Source organism: Ascidia mentula, chromosome 9 (assembly GCF_947561715.1).
Source record: "Ascidia mentula chromosome 9, kaAscMent1.1, whole genome shotgun sequence".
NCBI classification, from domain to species: Eukaryota; Metazoa; Chordata; class Ascidiacea; order Phlebobranchia; family Ascidiidae; genus Ascidia; species Ascidia mentula.
In genome coordinates, this window is record NC_138574.1 from 5,948,269 (window position 1) to 5,960,583 (window position 12,315).

The 12,315-nt window shown below is 34.3% G+C and overlaps 2 protein-coding genes across 2 annotated transcripts; one reads left to right on the forward strand and one right to left on the reverse strand.

The window, feature by feature from the left end:
- Nucleotides 1-269: 269 nt before the first annotated feature.
- LOC145914441 (uncharacterized) lies at nucleotides 270-6,593 on the reverse strand. Its single transcript, XM_083002272.1, has 17 exons — nucleotides 6,460-6,593; nucleotides 6,330-6,389; nucleotides 6,142-6,255; nucleotides 5,908-6,075; nucleotides 5,715-5,818; nucleotides 5,381-5,526; nucleotides 5,172-5,273; nucleotides 5,034-5,105; nucleotides 4,473-4,542; nucleotides 4,298-4,404; nucleotides 4,150-4,228; nucleotides 3,903-4,090; nucleotides 3,699-3,821; nucleotides 2,991-3,101; nucleotides 2,297-2,614; nucleotides 1,563-1,688; nucleotides 270-1,492 (listed from the first exon to the last, which is right to left on the reverse strand). The coding sequence occupies exons 1-17, from the start codon at nucleotides 6,580-6,582 to the stop codon at nucleotides 456-458; spliced, it is 3,048 nt and encodes a 1,015-aa protein (XP_082858398.1). The 5' UTR covers nucleotides 6,583-6,593; the 3' UTR covers nucleotides 270-455.
- Nucleotides 1,569-11,457, forward strand: LOC145913162 (uncharacterized). The gene is made up of 7 exons (XM_083000722.1): nucleotides 1,569-1,703; nucleotides 9,285-9,367; nucleotides 9,524-9,687; nucleotides 9,767-9,951; nucleotides 10,143-10,253; nucleotides 10,327-10,476; nucleotides 10,543-11,457. The coding sequence occupies exons 2-7, from the start codon at nucleotides 9,336-9,338 to the stop codon at nucleotides 10,939-10,941; spliced, it is 1,041 nt and encodes a 346-aa protein (XP_082856848.1). The 5' UTR covers nucleotides 1,569-1,703; nucleotides 9,285-9,335; the 3' UTR covers nucleotides 10,942-11,457.
- Nucleotides 11,458-12,315: the final 858 nt, after the last annotated feature.

Genomic DNA, 12,315 nt, shown 5'->3' on the forward strand with positions numbered 1-12,315 from the left:
AGACAGGCGACTCCCCTCGTTATTCCAAACATGTTAGGTATGGTTTGAAAGGGGTTGGTACAAGCTTTCCAAAGATGTAGTTGGGACCACGGATTTGTGGACAAAGTTTTGACCGATTTATGACAATGTAAATTATTATTTGTCCCAAATTTAAAAACTTTTTGGTGCGCCGTTACAAAATTTGTAAGGGATGTGTGCAAGGTTATAAAAGTTGGAAACTACTAATGAACTTTCCAAAACAGGAAGGAAAGATTTTTTATTGCATTAGTTGTAAGCGCCGATTGCAACGGAATAACGAAAAGCCAAACAAAAACTCGATTGTTGTAAAATTAGAGAATTCACAAGAATTAATTTAAGCAGAGCCATTAGACAGCAAAAATAACTTATGTATAACACCAACAAACCACGCAAAATCTGTACTACTTGCAACAGGCAACTACTCCTACAAGTCCTCATTAAAGTGGTTTAATTGGGTCACGTGATCGCGGTTGCTTCGGGGTTGCTCTTTTAACAGGCGAGTTATCGAGTTCGTCGTCCGCAAACAAATTCATCAACACCAAGGGGGCGAGTTTCGGTTTACGGGGAGTCCCCACCCGTACTTTTTGTTTCGTTTCTCCTTTGTCCAAAAACTCCACGCTCTTGGATTTCTTCAAAAAGCCTTCTTTATCAGGCGTATTTCCCCTTCTATGTGGCGAAGGTGATTCTAGATTGTCATTTAATGATTTGGAAAGTGTGTACGGACTAACGGGAGATGAATCGGGCAGTGTGAGTTTGTATGGTAAAGGCGGTAGTTTTCTACCATCAGGTTTATTGCCGCTGAGCGAGTTGAATTTTTCGACCACTTCAGAAACAAGACCAGATTTGATGGTTTTGACGTGACGAGTTTTGCAGAATTTTGCATTCTCAGCAACCCTCTGCTCAAACTGGTAAATGCGTTGCGATGCATACAGGGGCGAAGGTCGAACAAGGTCTTTCAAAACACGAGGTTTGGGAAGATGATCCACCTTACTGTCGCCAGATTCAAAACCTTGATTCTGCCCAAATGTTCTGGAGAAAAGTTTAATTTTGTTGGGAAGAATTTGATCCCCAGAATTTAACACATTCTGACGCAGTTTGGATTTGGTGGCGACTGATTTCACGAGGCAACTTCCCTCTCGACCTGGCGAGTTCAGCCGTTTAAAAATTCGCTGTCGTTTCTTGGCCGGAAGTATTTTCCCTCTTATTATCCCACGTTCCTCCAGAACGAAAAGACCACTGTGGCGTGACAAAACACGTGACCTCTTCAATGGACTGGAATAATTTCGTATTCTGTTTCCATTGTTCAAAACACAACGAGGATTTTTCATCTTCATGAGTTTTTCAGTGTCTACAATTTGTTCAATGATTGTATTTAGTATCGAAAGACAATCCTGGTGTAAAATAATATCATTCGTTTTGTTGTTTAAGATATCTTGATTCCCAGTTTGTTTTGTTTCTGTTGTTTTCAAGTAATCTGTATTGATTAAAATATTAAGGGTATTACTACAGTAAGTTTCAGGAAAGATGTAATAAATTTATAATACCTTTAGTTTGATCTTCATGTTTTTCTGGTGAAAGAGGAGTGGTATGTAAATAAATACTGTTGTTGTTTTCATTTTCCACACTGTCATCAAAGCGATTACTGATATCTTTATCTGATGTTACATGATCTGTTAAAATAGCAGGTAATTAAAAGTTGTTTTATTTTAAAAAAAGAAATGATTAAATATTACAATTAATACTAGTAATTTTATAACTGATATGTTCAAAATATTGTATCTTAACATTAAAAGATTTCTGTTAGGGCTTCAAATTGACAAATAAACTTACAATATTACAAACTATAATAATTAAAAAAAAAATTACCAAAAAAAGTTTTTTAAATAATTCCAAAATATCCTGCAAAATTTATGACTATAATAAAGGTTCCCAAACCTTCCCTCTAATTTCCCCCTGGCAGCCTTTGAAGACACAATTTACTCCCATGTTTACCCATACTAATTTGCAATTTGTAAAGCAAAAAAAGGATTTGAAATGAATGCCTGAATGAAATTGTATTAAGCTTTAAAACACTGCAGCGAAACATAGAAACAAAGTAAAAGTTACTTATAGTTTTGCCAAAACATAACTGTTCACATTCACATAAATTTCTTGCTTATATGTTTACCCCCATTGGGTATAAATTTACCCCAAGGGGATTTGGAAATTGTTCAGACTATATCGAGTTATACCCTAGTACATAGATTATAATTGGTGTTCTTGTTCACTATCTTTTTACCTTCATCAACATTTTCACTTTTTGAAGATCCTGTTGAATTTTCTTTTGTGTTGCTCACAAAATCATCAGTAATATCATCTTCCAAGCTTGTCCCCAAACAATCATTATTGTCATGCACAGAAGAATTCGCTTTTATGGATGAAATGTCAGAAACATTTAATGATTTGTCACTTGTTATTTCTTCTGCTATTGGCTTGTTCATTGAAATAAGTGTGTTGAGACTCAAATCAAATATACAAACACTTTCGTTGATAACTTCCTCAGATGAAGGATCCAACCCATGAAAAATTGATTCAACTGATTGTGTTGATTGCGAAGCTAAAAAATAAATTTATCAGAATAATAAAAGAACCGATTTCTTTTCTTTGAAACATATTGTTTCCTTAAAGTTGATGCACATAATATTTTAAACTTGATAAATCAGGGTAAGGAGAGACAGTCAGTAATTCATGAAAACCTCTTTTAACGGACCAAACAAAACAATTGGTACTTATAAAGATAGAACAAGAACAGGGGTGAAAACACATCAAAAATTTGGATTATGTCAACATGATTTGGGCATTGCAGAAGGCATGAAAGTCATAGCACTGTTTCCTAATCTTTTTAGGTTTGATGTAATTAGCCTGTATCTATAGAGTTATAAAAGTCACAGGTTTTGTATTTAAATCATATTCAGACAAATGTAGACACTTACTTGCACAGCTACTTTCCAGAGTTTGATCGGTAGAGCTTGCCACTGACATATTTGATTCGAAATTTGTGACACTTGTTTGGTTGAAACAACTGTCCTTGCTTTGTTGCAAGTCTACAAAGTAATTTGTAAATCGTAAACCAAATTAATTTATATTTAAGTAAATTATTCCCGCAGCTATTGGCAAAGTTATTGACAAAAATATGCCAGCAAACTAAAAATATAGTTTTTTTTTACACCAATAAGTTTATTTTATGACGACAGAAAAACAGGTACGACTTTAGTAGTAAGTTAAATAAATTTTACACATTAAAATAAACTCATATACATGAAGGAACTTACTGTTTAGCATTACATTGCTAAAGATAGATTATAATTATTTTTGGTTTGGCAGTTTTAAATCTGCAAAATCTCAAAGGCATTTTTAAGTCTTATTCTATGCTACACCTAACTCATAATAATAAAGTTTCACTGTACACTGTACCGATTAGGAACAAGTTTTTGGTTTCTTTTAAAGCAATGCTTTCTTCGACTTTAAAGTTTTGTAGAAATAAGTAAGTCGTTTTAGGGCAACAAGTTTCTAATTTATACCAGCAGATGTAGCAATTGCAGTAATTGGCTGTCGCAGAAAAAAAGATTATGCCTAACCTAGAGACAGATTCTCAAACATTTCATTAGCGAGTATTGCAAATTATTATGTATATACAGTACCTTTCTGTGAACAAGCACTTTTATTGCTTGGAGTTCCTATTTTTCTTCTTGCAGCAGGAGATGCAAACGGCAATTTAAGTTTGGACAAAAAGTGTTTTTCTTTTTTTCTTTTGTGATTTAAATCTGTCAATATATTTGTTAATTTTTCCTGGAGAGTACTTAAAAGTGGAAGGTGCTAATATGCTGCTACTTCGGTTAACAAACCTGAATGTGATGTGAAAGTGTGATTAGCAAGCTTCTGACCCAACAAATCACTTCTCCCATCAACAGGATAATGCACAATAACTTCTTCACAATTTTTATGTTTTCGAAAGTTGTGAAAACTGCGACGTGTTTTAGGTTTTGTGTTCATTTTTATTGAATGGAAGCAAGATGTACTTCCTGAATCATGCCTGAAATAAAATAACATGCCAACATGTTTGTGAGAAGTTTGTAAAGAAGTATTCCAAACCTCTGCTGTTTTGGGGCAAGTTTCAGGCTGTTTGATGATGCTTCTTCACAAAAGTTTATGTTAGGTTTATGCATGTTTTCTGCAAAAAAATATTCTTCATGCATTTTAAAAAGGTAAACGCTTCCAAAAAAATTGTTGCCTATCTCACCCTGAACCTCAAAGGAGACGATTGCTATTTCAGGGACATTAGGTTTTGGGTGGGTTAGATGCACTTCAATTTCCTCAGGTTCCAGGGCTGATCCTTGGAGGCTTCTCCTATGAACATAAATTTTCAGCTAAATCTCTATCAACCAAACAAGACAAATTCCCAACATGTTTCACACCGTTTGGCAGGACAAGCTTCATCAAGATCAGCAGTTCTTTTCAGTCCTATTTTCTTGTAAGCAGATACATCTGCTAATAAAACATAATAATGATATTGTATTGTGGTTTGTGCAGTATGATTTGAATCCATAGGCGCCTAGTTTTCATTTTTCCAGGGGGGGCGGCTATATTATGACGTCATAATTTGTTACTATGACGTCATCAAGTATCGAAAAACTGTGTTTGAATTTCAATGCATGAGGCGTATTAACCAAAAAGGGCGACGTTAACAGTGAACACGACACAACCAATAAGTACCAGTTGGTATATCATACTGCGAGACTGACGTTGCCACAACCGATGTCAGTTACGTAAGCGAAACTAGGTCAACATAGTTTCGTGCGTCATGTAGGAAACAAATTGTTTTTGGGTCTTTTTTCTTCGAACGTTAAGAATGCGACGAGTTACATGGTGCGGACAGACGCGCGTAACAGTCATTCGTTTTTTTTTTATGAAAAACCTGGGGGGGGCGCCGCCCCCCCTGACTAGGCGCCTATGTTTAAATCAACCAATCTACTTGCCTGTATGGGAGTCACTTGGGTTGTTGGAATGGAACTTGAGCAACTTTCCACACATGCTATTTTTCATGCGCTCTGCAATTATAAAGAACAAAAAAGGCATTAAGTTTAAGCTGGAATCAAAGTTTTATTAAGATTCACCAGCAAAACTTCTTCGTTTGTGTTTACAGTCATCCTTTGCATTTTGATGAATGCAAACATTAAAACACACTATTTCTTCAAGAGCAGGGTCAGGAAATTGACCTTGAAAAAAAATGAGTTAACACAATTTTCCACATGACCTTCAGCATAATCAACACTAAATTAATGCCAAGATATGTATACATATGGACAGGTTAATTATATCCTACCTAATAAGTTCTGATTTTCTATCAGTAGCTTAATGAAGCTGGTTTGCTGTTTCATGATTGCTTCCACGTTTTGGTTCATATCATTAAAAATGTCAACCTCAAAAAAGTTCGGAACAAAAACAGTCGCAATAGAAGTAACAGTCATTCTGCAATAAAATTTTTTAATTTACAAATTAATGAGTAAATTCAATATGTATAAATATTGCATGCATAAATAACATAATACAACTACAATAAACAAATACAATTCGATTAAGATTAAATAAGTTTTAGGAGAAGAATTGCAATTTCATACCAAAGCAATATATGCATTTTAATTTACATTTTACTTCACCTGTTGTTTGATGAATGTTGAGAAAGTTCCCACAAAAAATGACAGGTATAAATTAAACAGTGCAAGTGAGCTCGGGGAAGAACTAAACACAGAAGTTGCGCAGTCTGCAATTCATTAAAATCAATAACGCTGGTACCATATACTGGTTTGTCAAAAAAATGGACGAAGCCTAATATATTTTGTGACTACCAACCTTTAATTGAAGGTTTTTATTTTCAATGTTCATGATGGAAGAAACTGAGTCACAAAACAAATTAGGAAATAGTAAAATTGGAAGTTGCCGAAAAAACAATGTCAAAAGGTTCGCCACATCATGAGGGTTTTCATCAGTCAACTCATGAGGCTCATTTTCTAACTTATCCTGCAAAATACAAGTGTTTGAAACAGTCTGTTACAAAAAATAATAAACAAGAATATTTTCAACAACTTTAAGGGTTGCAATCCTTTTTTGGGATCCACTGATTCTAAATAAACCAACAACATCCATGTGTTTTCTCAAGTGTGTGCACAGTTGATGCACAATTGCAGGGGGATACACATCCTTTGATAAACATCAACAATTGATTAAACAAAATACAAGCAGTGAAAACAAATCACAAGTTAAGTTACCCACACCTCAATTTTAATTTTTTTTACCAATTCCAATCTTAAACAATAAATCTTGTGTTCGGAGTCCTAAAATAAAGAAAAATAATGTATACTGTCTGCATTTCAGACACAGTTTAAAAATTTAATGTCTTCTTACCTTTCCACATTTGTTTGCCAGTTGACGCAACTCTGTTTTATTAAGCCTAATTCCAGCTTCTTTTTCTAAGGTTTCACATGCTGCATGTTGTAAACATTTCTCATTGCAAGATAGTGATTTCATTTTATAACCAATCCTATCAATTTGCAACCTAAACTTTAAAATAAACACATTAGTCAGTCTTCAAGTTCTGAACAGGCATGACTGACATAATCCTATTCTGAATTCCACTCAAAAATAACAAAATAATAGTGAACAAAACAATAAAAAATAACCACCAAATGAATGATAGTTATGCTTAAACAGAGGTTTTGTGGGCAAAATATGTAATGTAGGAAGAATATGAAGACTGTTTTTGAAATACAAAAGGGGGCAAAGTGAGGTTTATATATAGGCCTATTTTTTGAAAAAAAATGCAACGTTTTAAATTATATATTCGGGAAAAAGTGACTTTTCCAAAATATCTTTTTAATTTTTTTGCAACTGATAAAACTTAGTAATGTCTACAATTCATTTAATACAACTTTTTCAACAATGTTTTGTGATAACTTTGATATGGAACGATACTAATAAACAAACTTCTGTTGCTTTTTTATGGAAACGTGTATACTCGTTTGTTAAATGTTCACAACTGTCCTTACTTTAGGTTATACATGATATGTTTAATTTAAAGTTCCGCTTCTCGTTCAAAAACATCATTGCAGTTAAATCACCAATCAATGTAATTGTGTAATTCAGTTCATAAACAAAAACAATTCGAAATTTCCGCTCTTCTCTCCGCTGCCTCTAGCGATTAAATAAAATTATCAATTAAACATAGAGATCAGTACCTACACCATAGTATAGTGCAACCATAGTATAACCAAAGACTACTAAGTAGTCTCTGGTATAACCAAAGTATAAGAGTATACTATGGTGCAACTATTGTGCAGGGATTTTGACTTGTCGTAATTCGAATATTTATTGATATTTTGTTTTAAAGTTGGTCTTTCTACTCTTTTACATTTACACCCGTCTTTCTTTACACCCGTCATCCCTGGTTGAAAGACTTAACACAAGTAAGATAACTTGATTTACAAGACCATTGGTTTACGTCCATGCGTTTTTATGGATAATCAGGACAGGGCCGGATCCATGTGGGGGCAATTAATGTGCATACATGCATGGATATCTATTCGTTTAATAGCGACAACAATCGCCATTAATTCGTCACAACGAGTTAAATCGCAAATTAATTCGTCACAACACCCCAAAGCTATAGCAAAAGATTGGCTGAGAATGCATTGGTTTAGATGGGAATTATTTACTTTCTAGTGTAGAGATGGAGATACAAATATCGCTGTAATTGCAATTAGAAAAAGTATATTATTATTTACGCATGACTAAACTCAGTTTCGCACTTTTTGATACAAACAAAAACAATTCACAAACAATCCAAAACAGAAAATATCAAAAATTTGCAACAAAGTTAGCAGTGGCATCTGCATAATGACAAAACAATCACAAAACACAACTCCTTATTAACTAATTGCTGCAATTACGGTCAGCGACTTAGGTGACGTTAAATTGTCATGAAATTTGCAAAACAAAATTATTTTTTAATTTTCAGACGTTTGGGCATTTTGCCATTTCAACATTAGATGCTTTTAAGGATGAAGTTAGTTTTGTATGGCGTCTTGATTCTTCATTTAAAAACATGTGTTCATTCGTGCCTGAAATTTATATATTTGAATTTAAACATAGAATACTAAAACATGGAATCATAGTATACTCGATGGAATGGAAACTCTTTTCGTCACGCATGAGTAATACTTTACGCAAAATGAAAAATGCATTGGGTTAAATGCGATTTTGGCGTTGTTTAGCAGGGAAAAACTCAAGGTTAATGTAACCATAGGAATTCATTTATGAAATTCAAGTAGTTCCATCTTTAAACTTTTAAAATATGTGGATGGTTCTTTTATATTCCATTGGTTCTGAGCAATTCATGCCATATATGAGCGGATGCTCTGTAAATATCAATGAACCTGCTTTTGTTGTATTAGTAATCTACTTTATTAATTTTTCCCACACATCACCAAGTTTTCTAGTTGATTTCTTTGTAAATATTTGATTGTATGTGGACTTAAAGTGTTGATTAGTCCAATATCCCTGAAAAGAAAACAACATGAATTTGAAGGAAATTATTTTTGTCAAACAATCGCACACATAACAGAAACAGAAGTACATTTTTTTTAGAAAAAAGCAGTCCTACTATTGTTTGTCAATTATTTCTGTCAAATGACCTGTTTTTGAAAAATAAATATTCCCAAACCACCCCATTACTGTGTGCAGAGATACTGTCCTAGAAAAAAAACATAACAGACAAAGTAGTTGATTTGACATAACAAGCATAGTGGTTGATAATATTACTCGATTTAGATTCCCTATGCTTGCAAACAGCAAAAGCATGGAAATATTTGTTCATATTTTGACCCAAAAAGCAAATCCCCATAAAAAATAATGTGACACGGTTTATTCAAAATCATCCACATATTTCAAAAGACGAGTGACCAAACTTCTTGTTTCTTTAAAGAAGTTTTAAATTATGCTCTATTTAATGTGTTTTTAAGCCCCCTAAAATACACCAAAAATCGCATTTATCCCAATGCATTTCCATTTCGTGTAAAGTGTTATTCATGCATGACGAACTTTTTCATAGATCTCAGGAAAGACAGCACTAATTTACCTATTTAATATTGTGTTTATGCACTAGTGCCTGTTGTTTGACTGGCACATTGACCAAGGTTTAAGATGCAACAGGTCGATTGTTATTGTCATTGCAGATTTCTTCATAAAACAGTTTGGCTGGTTTTTCCAAACGAATTTTAGTAGAAATGGACCTGACAGCAATAACCTACTCTAATGAGTGAGTATGTAATGTACGTTTGTTATTTTTAGCAAACATGTCCCCCCCTACTCTGCTAACATAACCTCATCATACTATTTTAAACCTTTTGTTATAGTTCCAACCCTTAAATTTGTTCAGGCTTTTTTAAACACAAATTAGTGTTTTTTTCCTTAGGGATGGAACAATATTCGATAACGACATTTTTGGTTGTCAGGATGAAAGGCATCTTTCACATGGTCTGTGCTTGTTTGAATCAAAAAAAAGGACCCAAAAAGCTATTGAAAGATTTGAAATTGCAACAGGAACAAAGTTCATTAAACTTAGTCATGACATTTATGGTAGGCCTGTGTTACATTTCGAAAAATTGTAGTAACATGTTTTCTTTCTTTGATTTAAATGCTTGTTATGTATTAAAAGATAGATCAAAAAGTCGCATATGGTGGCGCATGAATGCAAACATGCCAAATTCGTCATCATTGGAAGACATTTTTGATGGAATTCCTTATGTAATAATTGGAACAACAAAACTTGAATGTCAGTATGGGAAAGATCGGGATTGGAACAGAAAGATTAAACGCAAACAGCAAACATTGCAGCAAAAGGTTTGTGAGATGACATTTTTGAAAAGCATATCATATGCGATGTACATAAAACAGTTTAACTCTGTTCTACAATCACATGTTGCTATTAGCATATCACAGTAATTATTTACAATTTTGCCTAAATGATATGTGTAAAAAATATTATAAATCAAATTTTAAGCCAATTACATCTAAATTTTACCACTTTCCAGTTTACTGATGGACTGCACAAGCGAAAATACAATCAAGTTAAAGGTTCAAAGAAGAAAAATTGTGAAGCCTTCATCAAGATTAGAGAAGTTACTCGATTCCCGCAATTTAAGGTGTAAATTCTGAAAGATTTGATTGATGAATACTCAATTTTTGGAGAGTTCATTTGGTGATACAAATCCACAGATAACATCTAATACCAAAGCGAAACGTGAAAGTGCATCTAAGAAACTTCGTCGCGCACTTCAAATAAACAGTTCTGATTTGGAGGTTGAACTTCGATGTTATGTCGAGTTCCCACCGATGAGTGCTCATTCTGGCCATGATTCAATGGAGGTAATGTAATAAAAATTCCTTTTGGTTTGAAGCCATCACTTTGAGTTGGTATGTTATGTGATGTAGGTGGAAGGTTTTATTTTGACTGATGAAAATGTTCCTGGTAATGAAGCTGTAATAATGCTTGAAGATGAAGAAATTGTTAAACCTCAAATAATTCAAATTATCACCGAAGATGAACCTCCTCCAGTTAGCATGGTGGAAGTGACAACATCTTCTTTTCCGCAACTACTTGACTCCAATTGTGAACAGGAGTGTTCCAAAACGAATATGCAATTATTAGACTTTAAAGAACACTCAGGATTAGCTGAACAGACGCCGGTTGATCCAAAATCTGTAGCGAGAATTACTGAACTGGTCGAGGATATTAAAGTTGCAATTGGGTGTGTGGGTTCAGAGGAGACCTTGGACACAGTGGAAATGGACTTATTGAGAATTTATGATTATTTGTCAAGTGCATCTTGACATATTTTTGATATTGTTTGTTTATGGAATTCAAGAGTTTACTATGTTCCGATGAAAAATATTTTTAAACAGAAATAGCCGTTGATTTTGAAGAAGTGATGAATTTGACATCCAAAATCGATAAAAACTAAACAAAATGAATTATCTAACTGTCTTGGATGGATTTCACAAACCAATGTATGAGACTAACACTTTTGAAATAAAAATTAAAAAGAGTAGGAATTATATTGCACGCATGTTTCGATAACCTTTGCGGTTTCGTTGGTGTCCAGCAAACTTGTGACTTCCAGTATTTCTTGTTCATTTACGTATTTAGCTACGCACGTAAATTTTTTATGCATTAAATCACTTACTTTGCACTCCAAAATTATTACGCACATAAACAGTAACGTGATACTTAAAATTGCATGGGCACCCATAAAAAAGGGTTATCGAGTTAGGCGCCCATGTAATGGTAATTTTCTCATGGAAAATCACACCAGAGGGAAGCTGGTTTACACTTTGAACGCGAGTTACTCGGCCACCTTACGAGGTAGCGACATGATTTGTGTACACGTTATACTTCATAGGCTGACTTTCCAACGATATCAAAATTATTAAAAAAAACATGTTCATATCAGGTTATGAATATGATATGCGTATTATGACATAAGTTGCGAAAACAAGATTCGCTGGCAAAAATTTTGGGACAGAGTATTTTACGCGCTTAACCCTTTCAAACGACATTAAAATATTTGAAAAATTCAATCAGAAAAGTGCAGAAATATGAATTCATATTTTACAAACATGAAAAAACGGTGATCCGGTGTACACTTTCATCATAAAACCTTGTACAAACTTGGCCCAGGCTGTTCTTTTGCAAAAACAATCTTATACCTTCCTGCTATCGAATGAAATCAAAATTTAACAAATTCAACCAGGGTGCATGCGAAATTCAACGATAACTTATTCCAACCCGACCGTCGCCCGCCGCTCGTTTAAGTCACCAAGCCATATGCATACGCGCCATACACTTTCGTCCATAAAACCTTGCACAAACCTTGGCCCGGCAAAATCACCCTCTGTCGCTGGATCACAGCCAGTCGCATTTTGGGGAAATGGGTTGCGACAAGCCGCATATAGGACGTTTGTTGGTTATCCGGCCATGCTGGACAAAGCAAAAAAGTGACTATAGTGAGTCCTTTTTTCGCTGTTTCAGACAACAACGTCCCTGTGTCAGTAGACTCTATATACCCTGAAAACACGTCGCACAACACTCCTGTGGAAATATTCAAACAAAACTTTGTAGAGAATCAAATCATTTTCCTGTCGCCCATATTTGAGGCCTAATAAGGTCGATGTCATGACTGCTTTGGTGGATGCATGGCGGGCAAG